This window comes from Conger conger, chromosome 3, assembly GCF_963514075.1.
Source record: "Conger conger chromosome 3, fConCon1.1, whole genome shotgun sequence".
Classification (NCBI taxonomy): Eukaryota; Metazoa; Chordata; class Actinopteri; order Anguilliformes; family Congridae; genus Conger; species Conger conger.
The window spans coordinates 7,778,159-7,799,565 of NC_083762.1; the positions used below are offsets into that span (position 1 = coordinate 7,778,159).

Consider the following 21,407-nt stretch of genomic DNA (forward strand, 5'->3'; position numbering starts at 1 on the left):
TTTCCCCCGAAAATAAAACAGTTTCTCTCCCAGGAATAGAGGTACGTAGTTCCCGGGGTCCCAGGGAAACATGCGAAATAAAACAAGGAACAATATGCATGCGTACGAGCTCCAAACCTGACAGCTTTAGTGCATTTGGTGCCATTAAGGCAAAAGAACACCATGTGTTATTAATCAACATTAGAAAGCTCATGAGCTTAGGATGCTGCTTGATCTTCGCTGCCTGTGATCCGTCTGCTGCAAGTGAGGTTTAACAAAACAAACCAGGCTTCTTAAACCACGTAATCTGACATTTCCCAAGTCCTTATAGGAAGCCGAGATGGAAGGCACGTTCCGTTCGTGTTGCATGATGGGAAAAACAGGTAGCTAAGCCGTACAATTTTAAATATAGTCTAGTAACAAATTCAATGATTAGCACACCCAAACTTCACATCAGAGAATTTATTTTGCTGTGGAAACAGCCCACATTTTCCGGAAGCAGCATGAATCAATGAACACCACATGCAGGTGATTCCTGATCTCCGTGTCAAATTCCCGTCAGAAAAACTCCCTCTCTGCCTTGGATCATTACAAGCCGTTGCGCCAAACAGCTGTTGCGCAGATGTTAAACCGCACACGTTTAGCAACATCATAAACAGCCCTGGCGTCAGCGAATACAAGCCCGGGAAAAGGGACATAGTTTGGGCGGGAATTCCAAGGAACTTGTTTTTGCCAGTTACAAAGCGTTTTTTTTTTTGGCCCTACACTAAGCGTGACCCAATCAGGAGAGGCGGAGTGCAGCAGCTCTGGTGCCCTCTCTGTCAGGACAGGCCGCCCCTTTCTGGGAAAGCAGCGCAGCTGGCCAGCGCCCAGACTTTGCAATGCAAAACACACGGTCCCGAAGACAAACCCCCAACGACGCCCCCGCCAAGGCCACTCGTTCCACTCCCTTACTCCTCTCCTCTCTCTCCTCCTCTTTCCTCCCTATCTGGCCCCTAAGCTCCATCCATCAGGAGAGGACAGGAAAAGATGAACGAAAAATAAGAGATAAATAAAAAAAGAAAACGTGAATTAGGCGAATGGAATGTCCCCGTGCTCCTTCCGAACGTCAGTCGGACGCCACGTCGGTGACGGACGTGGGGAGATGGGGAGATGGGAAGAGGAGGATCCACAGGCCCAGTCTTTCCCGTAAACACCTCCGGATCACGAGCGAGGAAAGGAAATGAGCAATGAAAAATAAGCGAATGGAAGGAGCCCAAGGTCTGCCACCACACCGCGACCTTACTCACTCACACATTCACCCCAGAGATTAACCTCCTGGACAGGGGGGAGGGAGAGGGGGGGGGGAGAGGAGACTCTGGAGTCCAGGGAGAGGGAGGGGGAGGGGGAGGGGGGACTCCAGAAGGGAGAGTCATCTCACACAGAACAGCAGATAGTTGTTCTGGGGTGAGTGTGTGCAGGACCACTGCAGCAGGTCAGGTCTGTATACCAGCGATTCAACAGACCCACTGGGTACTGAGTGCAGTTGAGTGCAGAACCACCCTATCAGAACCAACGCAAGAGGACAGTGGGGAGGCAAGAGCAGGGACTCTGGTGCGTGCGGCGTGACGGGTCGTGGGAGGATGTGATGTGGGTCGTGGGTGGATGTGATCTGGCTCGTGGGTGGATGTAATACGGGTCGTGGGTGGATGTGATACGGGTCGTGGGTGGATGTGATACGGGTCGTGGGTGGATGTGATACGGGTCGTGGGTGGATGTGATACGGGTCGTGGGTGGATGTGATCTGGCTCGTGGGTGGATGTGATCTGGCTCGTGGGTGGATGTAATACGGGTCGTGGGTGGATGTGATCTGGGTCGTGGGTGGATGGGATACGGGTCGTGGGTGGATGTGATCTGGGTCGTGGGTGGATGGGATACGGGTCGTGGGTGGATGTGATACGGGTCGTGGGTGGATGTGATACGGGTCGTGGGTGGATGTGATACGGGTCGTGGGTGGATGTGATACGGGTCGTGGGTGGATGTGATACGGGTCGTGGGTGGATGTGATACGGGTCGTGGGTGGATGGGATACGGGTCGTGGGTGGATGGGATACGGGTCGTGGGTGGATGTGATCTGGGTCGTGGGTGCCAGCAGAGTGGAGGAGAGGCCAGGAGACCGTAGTCGTCCATGCGGACAGAATGAAAAGCAGGGATTAAGTGCAGTGGAACACCACCTGGGTGAGTTTGCATAGACACCGGGGCCCGTGTGCCTGCAGCTCCTGGTGTTGGCCACGGTGAGAAACGTACTTTAATATCACAGCGGCTCTTGAGTAAGCCATCTGAGAGGAAAGGAAACGGAAAAGGAGATGGGAACGGAAGACAGGATTAGTCTCCTGTTGGCCACTAAACGTACCCGAGCAGCAAAACAAAGAGGGGACAAAAATCAATACGCAGCGTTTTTTTTTTTTGTTTTTTACTTTGTTTCGCCTGAATCTTCCTGACGACGCTGCCAGCTCCTCAGCCGTTTAATGTGGTTTCAGGCAGGCTGCTAGCCTTACAAGAAAATTAGACAATTTCCCCTGTCGTCTCATCATCCCTTCCCTGCGCCTTCAGTTAAAAACCCATAAAGAGGCGGCCTCCATCAATCAGGGGCATTAAAAACACCCTAAATAACGTCCGTCAGAGAGAGAGGACGCATTAAAAACACGACCCTAAATAACGTCCGTCAGAGAGAGAAGACGCATTAAAAACGCAAGCCTAAATAACGTCCGTCAGAGAGAGAGAAGACGCATTAAAAACGCAAGCCTAAATAACGTCCGTCAGAGAGAGAGAAGACGTTGCGTCATCAATTCCAACGGCCGGCCGCCATTAATTATTGTAGGCCCTGCCGTCTCCATGGCGATTGATCTAGGGAGGGGCCAGACAGTGTAAACCCAGAGGGCGGGTCATTTACACAGCAGAGATGGGAACACGATATCTACTCACTACAAAGAAGGCAACCGATTACAAGCAATATTATCGATTATGTATAATGTTATATTATTCATTAAATTGATCGTAAATGGTAAATGGCAGGCACTTATATTGCGCCTTTATCCAAAGCGCTGTACAATTGATGCCCCGACCAGCTCGTCAGGAGCATTTGGGGGTTGGGCGTCTTGCTCAGGGACACTTCGACACAGCCTGGGCGGGGGATCGAACCGGCAACCCTCCGACTGCCAGACGACTGCTCTTACCGCCTGAGCCATGTCGCCCCACTTGATGAAAGAAGTAAGATTAATCGATTAAACACGACACAATAATATTGCCTGTAATCGGTCATTCATTGAGTAGATCATCTTTTCTCGCTGTTCCTCTGATAGGAAAAGCATACACTGCACATATGTTCAGTGTGTGTGCCAGTGCCCAGTTGCACAAGCTAAATGACTCCCTGTCATGCTGTACAACCTGCGATTAAAAAAAATGAATGACTGTTAAGATCCCCACCTGGAGCCATTATAACCTTTCACAATCATCATTTAACCGGCATCTAATTGGACCTCAGCAGCAACCCCGCGAGAGAGTAAGCAGGCGGACATGCCAGCACAAGAAGTGAAAAATCTACGGATCACTGAAAGCGGAGTGCAGCTAACCGAGCGTGCTTTCCTGCGTCTTACACCACCGGTATAAAATATCAGTCGATGCATCTCGTGTCAGCCGTTTTACTGTGGTCATGTGTTGACAAATGGAAAAATTAAGCCAGAACAGGAACAGGAAAACGGCAGGCACACACACACACGCAGGCGCACACACACACGCAGGCGCACACACACACGCAGGCGCACACACACACGCAGGCGCACACACACACAGGCAGGCGCACACACACACAGGCAGGCGCACACACACACAGGCAGGCGCACACACACACAGGCAGGCGCACACACACACAGGCAGGCGCACACACACACAGGCAGGCGCACACACACACAGGCGCATATAAACACACACGCACACAGGCAGGCGTACACACACACACACACACACGCAGGCGCGCGCGCACACGCACGCACGCACGCACGCACGCACGCACGCACGCACGCACGCAGGCACACATACACACACAGGCAGGCACACACACATACGCAGGCACACACACACTCAGGCGCATACACACACACACACACACAGGCGCATACACACATACACTCAGGCGCATACACACACTCAGGCGTGCGCGCACACACACGCACGCACGCACGCACACAGGCAGGCAGGCAGGCAGGCACACATACACTCAGGCGCATACACACACACACACTCAGGTGCATACACACACACACGCACGCACGCACGCACGCACGCACCCACAGGCAGGTGCACCCACAGGCCCACACACACACACACACACCTGTAGGGACATGCGCACCCCTGCTTTACACACTCTCGCCCTCTGCAAACACGCAAACACGCTTGGGTCCTGGCACTCCACCCGTGTTTCATTTACCTGCTCACACTGGTTTGTTCAGGCGGCTTTGCCAGGCTCAGGGTCTCAGCGAGGCTGTAACTCTGTCCAGAGGTCTTTGGGCCTGGGACCCGGTTCTCACGCCATTCTCTCTGATCCAGGGGTGGCCTGCAGCCTGGCAGCCTGCAGCCTGGCGGTGCCCGGTAGGACAGTGCATGACAGGGAGCCGGCGCAACCACCATAAGATCCGCACAGCTGCTGGGCCCTTGAGCAATGCCCAAACCCCACATTGCTCCAGGAGGGATTGGCCCCCTGCTTAGTCTAATCAACCGTAAGTCGCTTTGGATAAAAGCGGCAGCTAAATAACTGTAAGGTAAATGTCATCAACACCCGACAGAAATTCCGCCGATCCCAGGCGCACGATAGATTACGGCCTGCGATAAAGGATTAACCGGGGACAGACATCGGCGGAGTGCAACCCTAATGATAGTAGGCTGTATCTTCGACTCTCAGCTCTCGGTCTTTAATTGAAAAAGTGGACACATTCCAACCAGCAGATAAATCCAGTCGGAGCGCTCTCAGCTCTGACCTCACACCACAGTGATGTGAGCCCCGCACGTTCACAGAGCAGCCACGCCGCCCGTCTCCACGGCGCCCGCCCAGCCTCTCCCCCTCTCCCTGCCCAACACACAGCCCTGCTGCCCAACACACCACAGCCCTGCTCCCCAACACACCACAGCCCTGCTCCCAACACACAGCCCTGCTCCCAACACACAGCCCTGCTGCCCAACACACCACAGCCCTGCTCCCCAACACACAACAAGCCCTGCCCCTCGACACCACAGCCCTGCTGCCCAACACACCACAGCCCTGCTCCCTAACACACAACAAGCCCTGCTCCCCAACACACCACAGCCCTGCTGCCCAACACACCACAGCCCTGCTCCCTAACACACAACAAGCCCTGCTCCCCAACACACAAGCCCTGCTCCCCAACACACCACAGCCCTGCTGCCCAACACACCACAGCCCTGCTCCCCAACACACCACAGCCCTGCTCCCCAACACACCACAGCCCCGCTGCCCAACACACCACAGCCCTGCTCCCCAACACACCACAGCCCTGCTCCCCAACACACCACAGCCCTGCTCCCCAACACACCACAGCCCTGCTGCCCAACACACCACAGCCCTGCTCACCAACACACCACAGCCCTGCTGCCCAACACACCACAGCCCTGCTCCCCAACACACCACAGCCCTGCTGCCCAACACACAGCCCTGCTGCCCAACACACCACAGCCCTGCTCCCCAACACACAAGCCCCGCTCCCCAACACACAACAAGCCCTGCTCCCCAACACACAGCCCTGCTGCCCAACACACCACAGCCCTGCTGCCCAACACACAGCCCTGCTGCCCAACACACCACAGCCCTGCTGCCCAACACACCACAGCCCTGCTGCCCAACACACCACAGCCCTGCTGCCCAACACACCACAGCCCTGCTGCCCCAACACACCACAGCCCTGCTCCCCAACACACAGCCCTGCTGCCCAACACACCACAGCCCTGCTGCCCAACACACCACAGCCCTGCTGCCCAACACACCACAGCCCTGCTGCCCAACACACCACAGCCCTGCTGCCCCAACACACCACAGCCCTGCTCCCCAACACACAGCCCTGCTGCCCAACACACCACAGCCCTGCTGCCCAACACACCACAGCCCTGCTGCCCAACACACCACAGCCCTGCTGCCCAACACACAACAAGCCCTGCTGCCCAACACACCACAGCCCTGCTGCCCAACACACAACAAGCCCTGCTGCCCAACACACCACAGCCCTGCTGCCCAACACACCACAGCCCTGCTGCCCAACACACCACAGCCCTGCTGCCCAACACACCACAGCCCTGCTTCCCAGCACACATCACTCTACAGCCGCTCAAAAAATCATCCCCTCCTCGCAGAAACCGCTAAAACCGGCTTTACGGGGTCACAAGAGACAACAATCTCGGTAAAAGGCCTCAGTCCGCCAACCTGGAGCCAGCACTACAATGGCCCCATTTCGGCTCCCAAAACGGGCCTTTTCTGCATCTCTTCATCCCTCGCAGACACGGAATGGCGGAAGAGCAGACGTTGTATAAATAGCAGGGAGGGTATAAATAGTAACAGTCGCATCGTGAACCGAAGCGCCGCCGTTTCCGAGGGGGGGGGGGGGGGGACTCGTGTGTTCATCGGCATCTACGCAACCGAAACGCTGCGCTCGGGCTGGCCTACATTTACGACAGCTCCCTCGCCGACCGGAGGGAAAGCGAGTTACACTGGTGCCGGGACACTAACCGGTCAAACTGCAGTGTGACGACACGCTACGAGGAGACCCTGCTGTAAATTCCAGCTACGCCAGCTTGAAAATTGAGGTGGTCAGAAAGCTGGTCTAGCTGGGTATGAGCTGGTCAACCAGCATGGCCAAGCTGGTCATGAGCTGGTCAACCAGCTAGTGCTGGCAGCCCATCTGAGCTGGTAGCCGGTCAACCCGCAGCAACAAAAATAAATGTATCTCGGTTTGATTGGTGTTCATAGGACACGCTTAGAAATAAGAATTTATGAGGCAGCGTAAAAGCCACCAAAATCCACATGATTGAAAAAATAGAGAGTGAACAGCTTGGTAATATCCGCTGACAGATGCCGGTGATTCTTCCCTGTATTTCATATGCGGCGAGCGAGAGGGTTTACTGCCACAAGGAAGATGAAGCAGGAGAAGGGATTAGAAACAGAACTGGTTCAACTGGCAAGACCAATTTCAGCCGAACGACGTCACCGTTTGTTTTGCAAGTAACCTTTCCATAATTATGGTGTAGGTCTCACCTCCAGCCTTTTCCTTTGTAACAATAACAAACAATTTGTAATGTAGTCACAGTACCGTTACACTGGCCCGTTTACCGTTAAAAGGCCTGTTTTGGGAGCCGAAATGGGGCCATTGTAGTGCTGGCTCCAGGTTGGCGGACTAAGGCCTTTTACCGAGATCACTGTCTCCGGTGGCCCCTTAAAGCCGGTTATAGACGTTTCGGTGAGGAGGGGATGATTTTTTGATGATATCTGAAGCGGAACAACTCACTCCACTTGCATGGTTACCATAACAATTTGCACAAAGCTCAACAGAAATGTCCAGTTTATTTATTTGTCACCTGATGAGATTCAAAAATATTATTCAGAAAACCATAACTAAAACAAAGTCCTATAACCAAACCAAGTATGATAGAGCATGATGAGAGAGGGGAAGAGAGAGCAACAGAAAATCAGAAACATAAATAAGTGCCAGTGAAAAGCTAGGTAACGGCTTATTCAAAGCAACGACAGTAACCGACTAAATTTCCCATCGCCCTAACGACTGCTTTGAACTCATCGCGAGGAACCAGATTCTTAAGCCTCAACTGCTCAGATCAATGTCAGTAAAGGGGTGGATTTAGTCCCACTATCTAAGACCTACAGGAAATGGAATTAGAGGGTGCGTTTCTGATCTCTTGGTGCGGAGAGCACATGGAGTGTATGTCCAGGTGCCGTACGCCTCTGTAGTGGTGTCGACGACTCACCCAAACCACCTACAGGGGCATTCTGCAATGGTGGGAGACGTTTGCATCTTAGCGCTGACAGGCTCTAAAATGCACTCCGGTTTCTCATTATCTTCGATAATGAAGCCACCCTGGCTGTAATAGCTATTAATTCATTTTACAAACTTGGGGGGGGGGAGGGGGGGTTTCGAAGGGGGGGAAGAATGGAAGAAATAATGTTTATCCAGCAGCTTCTAGAGCCAATGTGCCTACTGCTCAGGCCAGACATAGCTTTCTGTCGCAGAGATGTGACTGCCATTAAGAACCTGGGCCAGACTATCCAACACTGGGATTGGCAAATGCCACTGATCATCATAGGCCAGGGATGTCAAACTAAATAAACCCTCCAGCTTTCCAAGGACCACAGTGTCGGCGGGTTTCTGTGGTTTCCTTTCAAACAATTGCCAATGCTTCTTCAGCCAATCATTGACTTCCAATGACCCGGTGCCAAGAACCCCCCCCCCGAAAACAAGCAGACACCGAGGCCCTCCAGGACTGGAGTTAGACACCTGTGTCAAAGGCCATCACTGATCATCCTGGCTGGTTTTCCTTCCAACCAATTACCTTACTTTCAGTTTTCCGACAGCCCTATAAACTGCGCCGGCTCACTCCCGCACTCGAGCTGAGTAAAATATTTAGGACACACTTGCAGTCTGCTCCTGTTGCTAGTGCTCATACAAATGTCAGATCCACGATATGATTGAGCCAATTAAATCATTAAGAGCACAAGTTGCCACAAAATCCTGAAACGGATCAGCCCTTGTGACAAAATCTGTGTCTGTCGATCTCACGGATCCCGTCAATCGTCACCCAGCAGAAATGGACCAGGAGGGAAGTGGTGACCTCTCGAGCAGGAAACGGGTCGCACCATTACACTCGCAATCACACACACTCTCCAGACAATGAATGTTTGAAAGAGTCGCACTCAAGCGGCTGTCAGGCAAGCGGCCGACGGACAGGTTCCACACCGACTTGAGCCCCAGCCTTTAAACTGTGTGAATTAGGGAACATGAAACTGAAACTAAAACATTAAAGAATTAGAATAAATACTTTCGGCTGGTTTTTCAAAGTTACCAGAAACTCTTCGTGTCGGATCCCTCCCACTCTGCGCCAGTACCTGGAACATTCTGACATCTCACCCGCCCAAAAATAGCTCTACCAAATTATCACACTGAATACTGATCGTCTCAGATTCAATGGTTTTAATTCTAACCTTGTACCTCTAAATGACACTTTAAATGTATTCTTCTTCTGTTAATTAGAAGGCGCTTGATGAAAATGAAATATCAATAGAATTTAATTGAATACCTGGATCTCATCCTCAGTTAATAGCGGACTTGGCTAGCGGGTAGTGGGTAGTGGGTAGCAAGGCAGAGATTGCGAACAGTAGTCAGCCGATTGCTGTAAAATTCTACCGAATTTCATTGCTCTTCTGATCCCAAAGTCAAATGATAGAGCACTGCCTTTAACCAAATATCTGTTATTTTGGCCTTTTTTTTCCTAAACAAAACTTTCCTTCACCTCTTCTCTTGGGGCCTGTACACAACACTAGAAATTGAAAGTAAAACATGCGACTTAAGAATTCGCCTGATGTCTCTGCACTGCATTCAATTCCCAACTGCCCAGCAGTATGGAGCATGCTATCCCTGCGGTCAATGGCTGCTACCAGCACACCCACAAGCAAACGCAAAAGCAAAATTTTTTTAGCTGCTATAAAAAGAAAACCCAACGTGGCTGAATTCCATCAGCATAAGTGTGAGAGTGTGTACATGTCGGCACACGTGTGGGGGAATATGCAGTATGTGTGTGTACGTCATATGGGTGCGTGTGCTGTACATATGCAAGTGAGCGAGGGTTCAAATCCGTTCAAATCTGCGTAGATCCTTTTGGTGGCGTTTAGGTGAATGCATGGTAAACATGAAAGAATGTACGTACAGTATATATATATATATATATATATATATATATATATATATATATATATATATATATATATATATATATATATATATATATATACATATACATGCATATATACAGGGTGCATGTAGAGTATATATGCACTGGGGGAATGGGGAACACTCTCACTCACAGACACAGACACAGACACAGACACAGACACAGACACAGACACAGACACAGACACAGACACAGACACAGACACAGACACAGACACAGACACAGACACACAGCACCTTGCACCTCTGAGCGTGCCCCGGCTAGCGGCAGGGGGCGGGGTGTGGCCCAGGGAACGTCAGGACCAGGCTGTATAAATACTGTAGGGTGGATGAGCAGGACGAGGAGCAGACATGTTAAGTGCCTCAGCCCCCGTGAAGGGGCCCAGACAGGGGGGAGGAGAGGAGCACTCGCCAGGAGGACTTTTTAAATAATTCAGGGAGGACAGACCGAGGGCCCGGCCGCCCGTTTCCCGGTTATCCCCGTTCTCCGGCCTGCCCCTCACCCCCAGTGGGACGGGAAGTGTTCTGGCGCTCCGGCGTTCCGGCGCTCCGCGGACACACGGATGTCCCCACTCCGGAGCTCACCAGCACCGGCTACGAGGCCGACCGCAATAAAGCAAAAACCCACCGGAGCAGCAGACCATGGACCGAGGCCGTTAGTTATTTAACAGGCACATAACGTGTGTGTGAGTGTGTGTGTGTGTGTGTGTGTGTGTGTGTGTGTGAAACTGTGAAACTGTGAAAACCGTCGCATCGTCACAAATCTCACGCTCGGAGCTTGATTAAGTCTGTGAAAGCCGCTCATCCCTGTCCGAGTCTCCGAGGGAACGGGGAAATGAGAGATGCTGAAGAACCTACACCACCCCCTCTCCTCCTCCCCCCGCGCCTCCCTCCCGCGCCTCCCTCAACCCCCATCACAGACCAGGCTGTCGATCTTCACCTCCTGTGGCACCTCCTCTCCATTCACCCCTCTCCGATACATTTATTACCCCGTGCCGGGGGGGCCGGGGGGGGCAGACGGGCTCCCTCAGCGGGCCGGCGGGGCGGGGGCGGGGGCAGCGGGGCAGAAAACTCCGGGAGTAAGCACTCCTGTCGGCCCGCCAGCCCCGGGAGACTAACGGCCGGGAGACGGAGCGCGGCCGTGATCGATACCGGGCCCTCCTGATGAAACGGCGAAGCCCAGCAGATAAATTACACACCGCGCGCACGAGGGAGGGAGGGAGGGAGGGACCCCCGCACCCCGCCTCCACACGCCCGCACAAACTCTGCTGAGGACACGGGGCGTGTGAGCGGAGTTTCATTTCTCGCCGCTTATTCAGACAAATAAAGCTGTTGACTAACTCCCCAGCTGCCTTTGGTCCAAAGCTGACTGCGCTCAACTCAACTCGCCTGGTTTCTTAGGTCTAAAGCTGACTGTGGTCAATTGAAGTTGCCTGGTTTATTAGGTCTGAATCAGACTGCGGTCAACTGAAGTCGCCTAGTTTCTTGAGTCTAAACTCATTGCGTAATAAATCCAACTTGCCCAGTATCTTGGGTCAGGACTGACTGCGTATTTTAAGGTGAAAACACAAACGGGCCACTGCTGAGCCCTGCTGGGTCTCCCGGACGAGGCCCTAGGGCGGTCTGTGGCGTAGCGGTTAAGGTACCTGACTGGGATCCGCAAGGTCGGTGCTTCGATCCCCGGTGTAGCCACGATAAGATCCGCACAGCCGTTGGGCCCTTCAGAAAGGCCCTTAACCCTGCATTGCTCCAGGGGAGGATTGTCTCCTGCTTAGTCTAAATCAACTGCCAAATGCCATTAATGTAATGTAATGCTTTAGAGAGTGGACCAAGGCGATGCTCTGGGGACGTGGCAGTAATGGGGGAGACAGAGAGCTTATTTAACGGTCCGTTCCATAGGCACTGGCGTTCCATTACATACACCCTGTAGCCATAGACAGGTGCAGAATCTGCTCTACAATATCAATGGGGCCATGCAATGGGAATCTCCAATCGGGCTAGCACAGCAGTGAGGGGGAAAAAACCCAGCGGCTAACCGTAAAGAGAATGGTTGCTTTTCTACTGCATTACCCATAATCAGACTGAAAAAATGTCCATCTTATCAAGTGTTTCAGTTACATAATAACACTTTAAATATAGGTTTTGCTCGACAGTCAAATTTTATTCTTAAATATTGAAATGAGTCACACCCGTCTCACCTCATTAGCAATATTTTGGTCACATTCGGCCAAAAGCAACGGAAATACGATTTTTAAGTCTAAAAATAAGACTAAAATACCTGAGATCTATTTTTGGTATTTGCAGTGCAGGGCTGCAGCCTAAGCCATCGGAACAAACGCTGGTATTAACCCAGATCGAGTTGACTGTCTGAACTTCAACTGCAGTCCAAGGATAATGTTTTTCCTGGGATAAGAGGAAAAGGAAAAAAAGAAGGAAAAAACACACTCCTTATGACTCCCTTCTAGCGGCGGTCGTTTGCGGTGATAAGTGACACTGGTGCGCTTCCTCCCTTCTGCCGTGGCGTATTTAGGTTTCAGTGCCAGTGCAGATGGAAGGAATATAGCGTCGCAGCGTGCCAATTCCACCCACATCCCTCGCGGTAAGTAGGCCAGCCTCGGCGAGGCAGGCAGGCGGCACCGACACGGGTCAGCGCCGGGAAAATAAAACCCGGATTCAGAGACCCGACCGGGGCCGAGCCCAACGGGTCATGCGCGGTTCCTCACGGGCGCGGGACAGGCAGTCGTGACACCGATTACACAACGCCAACCCAAACACTGTAAACATCCGTCCATCCGTTATCTTAACCCGCTTATCCTGAACAGGGTCGCAGGGGGGGGCTGGAGCCTATCCCAGCATACATTGGGCGAAAGGCAGGAATACACCCTGGACAGGTCGCCAGTCTATCGCAGGGCACACACACCATTCACTCACACACTCATACCCACGGGCAATTTAGACTCTCCAATCAGCCTGACCTGCATGTCTTTGGACTGTGGGAGGAAACCGGAGTACCAGGAGGAAACCCACACAAACATGGGGAGAACATGCAAACTCCACACAGAGAGGCCCCGGCCGACGGGGATTCGAACCCAGGACCTCCTTGCTGTGAGGCGGCAGTGCTACCCACTGCACCATCCGTGCCGCCCGGTCACTGTAAACGATGGAGGTGAAAGCCAACAGTGGGCCGCAGTGAGACCCGCACTAGCCGCGGGCTGTGGGTTCGAGGCCTCGGGAAGGGCTGCAGGGAGAGCAGGTGTCCCAGCGGACACGTTTCTGTTCCCGGGAGCGTTTCGGACTGTGGGAGCCCGTCGGACACACAGTCCCGTACCGGGAGCGTTTCGGACTGTGGGAGCCCGTCGGACACACAGTCCCGTACCGGGAGCGTTTTGGACTCTGGCAGCCCGTCGGACACACAGTCCCGTACCGGGAGCGTTTCGGACTGTGGGAGCCCGTCGGACACACAGTCCCGTACCGGGAGCGTTTCGGACTGTGGCAGCCCGTCCCACACCACCCCGCTCCGACGGCCGGGCCAGTTAGCAGCCGGGGGGGCATGGGGGGGGGGGGGGTTGGAGATAGCAGCCCGACTCGGGCCGCGCGTCGACCTGGACGCAGGAGAGGGAGCAGGAGGAGGAGGCGTGGCCCTGCATTCTGAGAGGATGGGAAACCACTTCAAGGAGCCGGGATCAGACTAAAAATAACCAGAGACTGCCCCAGCCTAGCAACTCAAAGGACTGAGAGAGAGGGAGAGTGAGAGGAGACAGGAGAAGAGAGAGTGTGAGAGAGAGAGAGAGAGAGAGAGAGAGAGAGACTGAGAGAGAGAGAGAGACACAGAGGGAGAGTGAGAGGAGAGTGTGAGTGAGAGAGTGAGAGAGAGAGAGAGAGAGAGAGAGAGAGTGAGAGAGAGAGAGAGAGAGAGAGTGAGAGTGAGAGTGAGAGTGAGAGTGAGAGTGAGAGAGAGAGAGGACAGGAGAAGAGAGAGTGTGAGTGAGAGAGAGTGAGAGGAGACAGGAGAAGAGAGAATGTGAGTGAGAGAGAGAGAGAGAGAGAGAGGGAGAGGGAGAGGGAGAGGGAGAGGGAGAGGGAGAGGGAGAGGGAGAGGGAGAGTGAGAGGAGACAGGAGAAGAGAGAGTGAGTGACAGCACAAGAGACAGAAACAGAGAGAGGAGAGACAGGGAAAAAGAGAGAGAGTGCGAGAGAGAGCACACGAGAGAGACTCGCACACATCAAACAGGAAGGCGGTTAGCGGACACACGCACGCAGTGAACTCCCCGAGGCCTGGCTTCAGATCTCCTCGGGGGCAGACTTCAAACAGCCACGGCCAAGCTGCTCTGGGAAGGCAACATCACAGCGCCGCCACGAATTTCATCTTCCCCTTTCTTTCTCCTCACAGCACAGAGTCCGCAATCTTTACATCTCCCTCGCGCAAAACACCAAATACAGGTAGACTGGGAAATTACAGGTAGACTCAAAGAAAACGACACAAAAGCGGAGTAAGACAACAATACGTTTTCTGATCGCTCGTAATTCATTTCAAAGAATTTTAAAAAACAAACTATGCGGGAAATTATTTTTATTGAGGGATAATGGCAGTGGAAGAGGAAGAAAAGACAAAGGCAGGAAGAGTGGCCTACAGTTGTTCCAGTGCAACCGGACATGGTGCAAAACCACACTGAAACGGTCTCCTAAAATATCAACGGACAGATCTCCACCGAACTAGGTCAGGACATAACAGAACATGCCTGTGGAAGTGGAATTGGCCTGTTGTTCCTGTGCCGCCCTGCTAGCCCTCCCTGAAAGGAACCCTGGCATTTACCGCTGACCCTACACCGCCTTGCAGCGCACGTACGTGCCTGCCGGCAGGGGAGCAGACACCAAGGTCCGCCACGCCAATCCCGCGGTCCCAGCAGAGCCGGGTCAACCGCCAGGAACGGGCAGCACCGCCTACCTGAAGCACAGTAACCAGGCTCCTTCAGCCGGCTTCAAGCCTGGCTTAAAAACACACCCGTTTCAGGGGGCAAAACACCCGTTTCAGGGGGGCAAAACACCTTGCAACTCGGTTCCCGACAGGAGAGTTGACTTTACGATGTCATTGATGTCATAGACTAGGCACTCAATTGCTGCAGGCAATGAGTTTTTTTTCCAAACCATTTCCCCGCCCCTTAACTGGAAGAATGAATAGGTTGTGCATGTCATAATCTGTAATCTTACTATAGATGTGAGGTGCCTGTTATAAAAATGCAAATTATAAAAGGGCGAATTAAGTCACTATGAGGAAATGATGCAGTAAATGATCAAACAGCAGAAACCCTACAGAGTGTAGTAAACCTTCTGGTGCAGGCAGGCATGGCGGGGGCGGTTGCACTGTGTTTACAGTCTGAGATAACTGCACCAAGAACAAAAATGACAGACGCTGATGCCTCACACGAGTGTTACTTGCTACTTAAAAACGCGGTATGATTTTTGTAACAGGCGCCAAGACCACCTTCAGCCAGTGGTATTGTGACCCCGGCAATGGCCACATGCTTTGGACGTACGCTATATTCACTGCGAAATGTATTTCGCTTCTTGTCTGGCAGTGGGGTCGGGATATAGCGTATAAATATGCATGAGAAGCTCGCTACACCCTTCCATCATTCCGAGAGGCCCCAGAAAGCACGAGAAACATCCAGCGCACCGACTGGCCAGGACGGGACGCTCCTCGCAACGTCGCGCGCGGTGTACGTAGTAGTATATATAGTCTTTTGGCCTGAATGAAGACGTCTTGCATTTGCAGTCTTTATCTCAGTGTAATAAGACGTCCTGCACGATAAGCCGAAATGACAGGTCCAGTACTGACGGTGGCAACAATTAATGAGATGCATTAGTAAATTAAATATTGAACTCGAGAGAAAAGGCATTCTCGTCCGTTCGATTGAATGCATGGACGACTTCGGCGCTACTCCCAATTTCAGACACAAGCGGACAACCCAGCAAATAACTTTGTCATTAGTCTAGTCACGGCTTAATAGAAAGTCTCACTAAAACTGCCGAAATTGGGAAATCAATAACAACCGTGAGGCCCAGGGAGACAAATTGGCAACGCGTGCGCTGTACCAGGAAGTTCCGAAGCTGCCAGCTACTACCAGGCGACACAATTTCGAGGTTCGCTTAGCGGTGTGCAACCAGTTAGCTTGCTTGCCGCTACCTACCAAGCTATGTTGGTCAACCGTTAGCTGCCTACTGAAAATATGAAGTCACGATATTGAAGAATGTTGAAGCCACATACAATATGACGTTATGAAAGACAAAATATAGCTAGCAAATAAGACACAACTTAATATTTGTAAAATGGCCGTTTGTTTTGACTACCGTAACAAATATTAATCAAAGCAACAGTGCCATACCTTGTCATCTAGGTAGCAGGCTATTTGTCTAAGTTAGCCACTTAGCTAGTAGTACCTTCTGCAAATTATACTGCTGCCAGTGAACTACTTGGCAACCACAGCTAAGTGTTGAGATATTTTCAAGCTCCCAAAATCTGTGACCATAACATTAACAATTCAGAAGTACTGACAGTGACATATGTACCCATACATACCAAACGGTTAAGTCTTCGCATCATATCGCAGTTTTGCGTCTTGTCTTCTTTGGTATGAAGACGCTAGCAGGCGAACTGCTCGTTCCTTTTGTTTCAGTCGGCAGGAGAGGTTGTGTGCAACTTTGCATTTAACTTGCGAGTAAACTAGCCATCTATACTATTCTATGCCGATAGCTGAATTGAATGAAAGCGGGAACGCATGCAACATTTCATCCATTTTACGTTTAGTGAAGATTCAGACCCTCCTACGCGCTCGTATTCTCCTTAATATTTTCCGCGTTGCGGTGTACATCGCCAGCATTGCTTCCCTATTCACGGGCTTACAACCGTCGCATCCTGCTCTGTGCCCTGTTGCTGCGCTTCCAAAGACGGTCCGTCGTACGCACGTCTCTACTCCACTACAGACCACACAACAATTGCGACGTACAAACAAAAGTAACTTAAATTTAGATTCTAAACTAGCAGAAATCAGACGTTTCCCTCCGCCGCCCCCTCCACCCCTCTCTCCCTGTCAAACAATTTCATTCTTTCCCAGCGCTGATTTAGAAGCTCCACCTCTTGAAGGTGCGGTAACGACCTCGTTGCTTCATGGGAAATGAAGTTTTAATTGAAAATAGTACGCCAACGCCTTTTTCTCCAACATCGATGCTCTGTTTCGTCTGAAGGTTTGTACTTCTTTTGCAGTTTACTTTTAGGCACGCCATTGTCGTTCAATAAAAGTGAAACACATGCTAAAATAATCAAAACACCTGCATACCTCTACACAAGTCTATATTGATAAACTCTAAGCCAGCATAGTGTTTAAAATATGTGCACATTATGACTCGTCCTGGCACAAATAATGAAAGTTATGGATTCACCAAAAAAAAATAAAAAAATAAAAAAAAGAACATGGTTGGCTTGAACGATTGCTTGTTGTGTCCCGTGTTCATTCAGGAGGACTCGCGCACAAGCATCCTCCTGGCTGCCGAGAGCCGCCAGCCCACTGCTCCCTCAGCAACCCGTCAGCCCAGCCGGGTCACCGGCACGTCTCTGGGCAGTGCTGGGGCTATTTAAGGTCTGTCCTGGGTGTGACACCCAGCCACCCTCACCGCTGGTGCAGTCAGGATTTGATTCTAAATTAAAGGATACGTCACTTCACCAGGACCTACTGGGCCTTTTTGGCTACACCATCTGTTTTCCATTGCTGAATTATTTATTCATAATAGTTTGTTGCGAAGGTTACGCATGCATCATTTATATCGATAAGCCAACTAGACAATTTAGTGTTTTATTAAATGATCGGTTCGGTGGAAAATCCCCTATGGCAGACTATGCGAGTCCTCAAGGCAATATTGTTCGTGAAACGAAAGAAAAAGTAAACTCGCTGCTATAGCGCCATCTAGTGTCACATCAGTGTTATACTCTGGTATCGACATAAATCACTACTCACCTCAGAAGTTTTGGTTCATTTGAAAATATTTCAGGATTTATGGAGAATTCAGGAATTGCATTAATAGGATTTATGACCTTTTAGTTTTATTTACAATTTCTGCAGTAATCTTTAGCCTTATAATCTATAATTATTGTATTTGATGAATGCACTCCAAATCATGTACACACTTGTTGAGGTTCAAGATAATGATTTATTAACTCTTTTTTTACAATAACGAATTAGTCCCCAAACTGAGACTTTTCATTCACTCAGTACATCCACATGTATTGGTTTCAAACTTGGCATAGCGGGATGACATGGTCCATTGAATCAGTAAAATAGTTTTACAGTATACACCCAGTGAGCACTTTATTAGGTATTTATTAAACTTACCTTTTAGACTTATTAAGTCATCTGCTGCTGTAGCCTATCCAGTTTGATGTGTTGTGTGTTCAGAGATGCTCTTCTGCATACCACTATCGTAATGTGTGGTTATTTGCATTACTGTCACCTTCCAGTCATTCTCCACTGACCTTTCTCATTAACAAGGCATTTTGCCCGTAGAACTGCTACTTTTTTGTTTTTAGCACCATTCTCTGGAAACTCTAGAGACTTTTGTGCATGAAAATCCCAGGAGATCAGCAGTTTCTGAGCTATTCAAACCACCCTGTCTGGCACCAACAATCATTCCATGGTCAAAGTCACTTAGCTTGCATTTCTTCCCCATTCTGACATTTGGTCTGAAAAACAGCTGAACCTTTTGACCATTTAGTTGCTGCCACATGAAAGGCATATTACATATTTGCAGTAACAAGCTGATCTACCTAATAAAATGCTCAGTGAGTGTAGTTCCTATGTGCAATTCCTTGGCTGAAACATGTGACCTTGCGGTATGGATATATAAACTACCATTCAAAATTTGGAATCAGCTTCAGCTTTTTCTGATTTAATATTTTATTTTCTCTGTTTGTAGTCAGGGTGGCACGGATGGTGCAATGGGTAGCACTGCCGCCTCACAGCAAGGAGGTCCTGGGTTCGAATCTCCCTTGGCCGGGACCTCCCTTTGCAGAGTTTGTATGTTCTCCCCGTGTTTGTGTGGGTTTCCTCCGAGTACTCCGGCTTGGTTATTATTGTAATTTATTATTTTTCATTTTTCTGGTATTCTGTTTATATTCATTAGTCTTTGCACTCGTCTTCCCCTGTGATGTCTGAGTCTGAATGTTTACTAGCCCAGTCACTCCCCTGTCTGTGTGCCCCACTATCCGGGTGTTCACGGTAGTTCCGGGGTTCAACCTTCCTTCCAATCTTGCATTCCTTAATTCCTGCTTTCTCTCCATTTCATGTTTGTACATAGCACTAACATACTAATCTCAACTAACTTAGAAATTGTACAGTACTAATTATACTAACACACTAATATGTTTGTCAAACTAACAAACTAACATTCACTAGTTGTGGGTATTTGTATTTAAATCACTTAACTAACTTACTAACGCATCTCCAGTTTCAATTCTGTTCTGTAACTCCGCCTCCCTATTCTATCACTGATTACTTGCTTAGTTTCAGCGAAGTATTCGCACCTGTCTCTCTGTATCTCTGCATCTCCTGATTCTCTGCAAATTGTCTACTCCCTAGTCCGGAGCCGTTTGTACTAGATGTGTGTCATTGTGATGAATGCAGTCCGCATTTTCGTTTCCCCCTCGTTATTGTGCTATTACCCTTTCATGTGTCTCACCTGATGTTTATTTGTTAGACCGCCCTCACTCCCATGCCCCACCTAGTTTGTCTCATTCCCCTGTGTATTTATACCTGTCCTTTTCAATTGCACGCTGCTAGTACGTGTTGTCCTGTTTTCTTGTCCTGAGCCCTTTATTCCTTCCCCCAGTTCTAGCCTCCTTGTTTCCTTGCCCTTGCCCTTGCCCTTGCCCTTGCCCCCCTGGTTTTTGACCCTGGCCTGTTTTTTGACTCCTCCCTGTCTGCCCCTGCTGTTGCAATTAAATCGGCCTTTTTTTCCTTCACCCCTGTCTGCTTTTGGTTCCTCTGTTCCCCCCGGCGTAACAACAAAAGCCTACATTTTAAGCTTTCAGCAGATTTGACATCTTATAACATTATAACATCATGTCATTATGTGGGGCGGCATGGCTCAGGCAGTAAGAGCAGTCGTCTGGCTGTCGGAGGGTTACCGGTTTGATCCCCCGCCCGGGCTGTGTCGAAGTGTCCCTGAGCAAGACACCTAACCCCCAAATGCTCCTGACGAGCTGGTCGGTGCCTTGCATGGCAGCCAATCACGGTCAGTGTGTGTATGAATGGGTGAATGAGAAGCATCAATTGTACAGTGCTTTGGATAAAGGCGCTATATAAATGCCAACCATTTAACCATTATTATGACAATACATCTGAGTGCCACCCACTCTGACCCATGTCTCTGTGGACATGCTGTTGGTGGTAGCCTTGAGAGATTCTGTGCAACTAAAAACAATGGAGCTGTGTGGCATTTAGGCAGAGAGAATGTAGAGAAAATGGAGTCCTCAGCATGTCCTTGGGCTGAATCACATCTTCCTTCCCTTCCACATCCGGCTCTTTCTTCTTTACTGCAGTATTTGTGCTTTCTGTTTATCACCAATTCCTTGGCATCTATCAAGGGTTATTTGCTTTTCAATTTTCCAAAATGTTAGAAGCAGACACGTCGAGGGCAACATTGGGTAGGCTACATATTGATATAATCAAACATGAACATTTCAAAAGAAATTATTCATTTCAAAAAGTATTTTCTTTCGTATAGTTACAGGCTGGTAACGAGCCAGACCAGAGCCCGTAGACAAACACGAGGGAATGTTACGAGAATACTACTTACGTACGTACCACCCTACTTTTTAAAGTAAAAACATGTGCACTGAATAAAATTAGTTTAACAACATCAGGAATCAGTTCAAATGTCTTCTCATCTTTGTTCAAGAAGGGAAATCTACACAATAACAAAAATATTTTTTTCCACACAAGACGAGTTTATCACACTATCCCAGTGTGCCTCGGTTTGATGTGTGTCTAGGCAATTTTAATCTGTCACTAGAGAGTAGACCTTCCGTATACTGTCGGCAGAAATCACTTGGACATTTTGTTCTACTAACAGCTACTATGTGTTTTTTGTGCTTCTTACAAAATACTGTTTTAAATATACGGATTTTTTTTTTTTTTTCTATGACTGGAAATGTTTATGCAATGCACTTAAACCAGATATGCTATCACGTGGATCTGTGTAAGTGATCACTATTACATGTAAACAAGAAATCTCTCTCATGTCTGCAAAGATTACTATAGTTACTTGAAATTACTGAATTCTTTCACGAAATATATTTGTAGCTTAAATTGAACTGGATACCATTGCTTCTGCATTCGAATTTGTGAAGCGTTAATACACGAGCTTATCGCGCCCTCGTGTGGT

The 21,407-nt window shown here is 49.9% G+C and overlaps 1 protein-coding gene across 6 annotated transcripts in view; it reads right to left on the minus strand.

Annotated features, from left to right (window-relative positions):
* The window catches only part of atp11c (ATPase phospholipid transporting 11C), a 68,910-nt gene extending 51,845 nt beyond the window's left edge, over positions 1 to 17,065 (minus strand). For all 6 annotated transcript variants that reach the window (XM_061233747.1, XM_061233748.1, XM_061233745.1 and 3 more), the window contains exon 1: positions 16,552 to 17,065. In XM_061233747.1, coding sequence (XP_061089731.1) covers positions 16,552 to 16,575 — 24 coding nt within the window. In that variant the 5' untranslated portion in view covers positions 16,576 to 17,065. The remainder of the gene's footprint in view (positions 1 to 16,551) is intronic.
* Between the last annotated feature and the right edge of the window lie 4,342 nt (positions 17,066 to 21,407).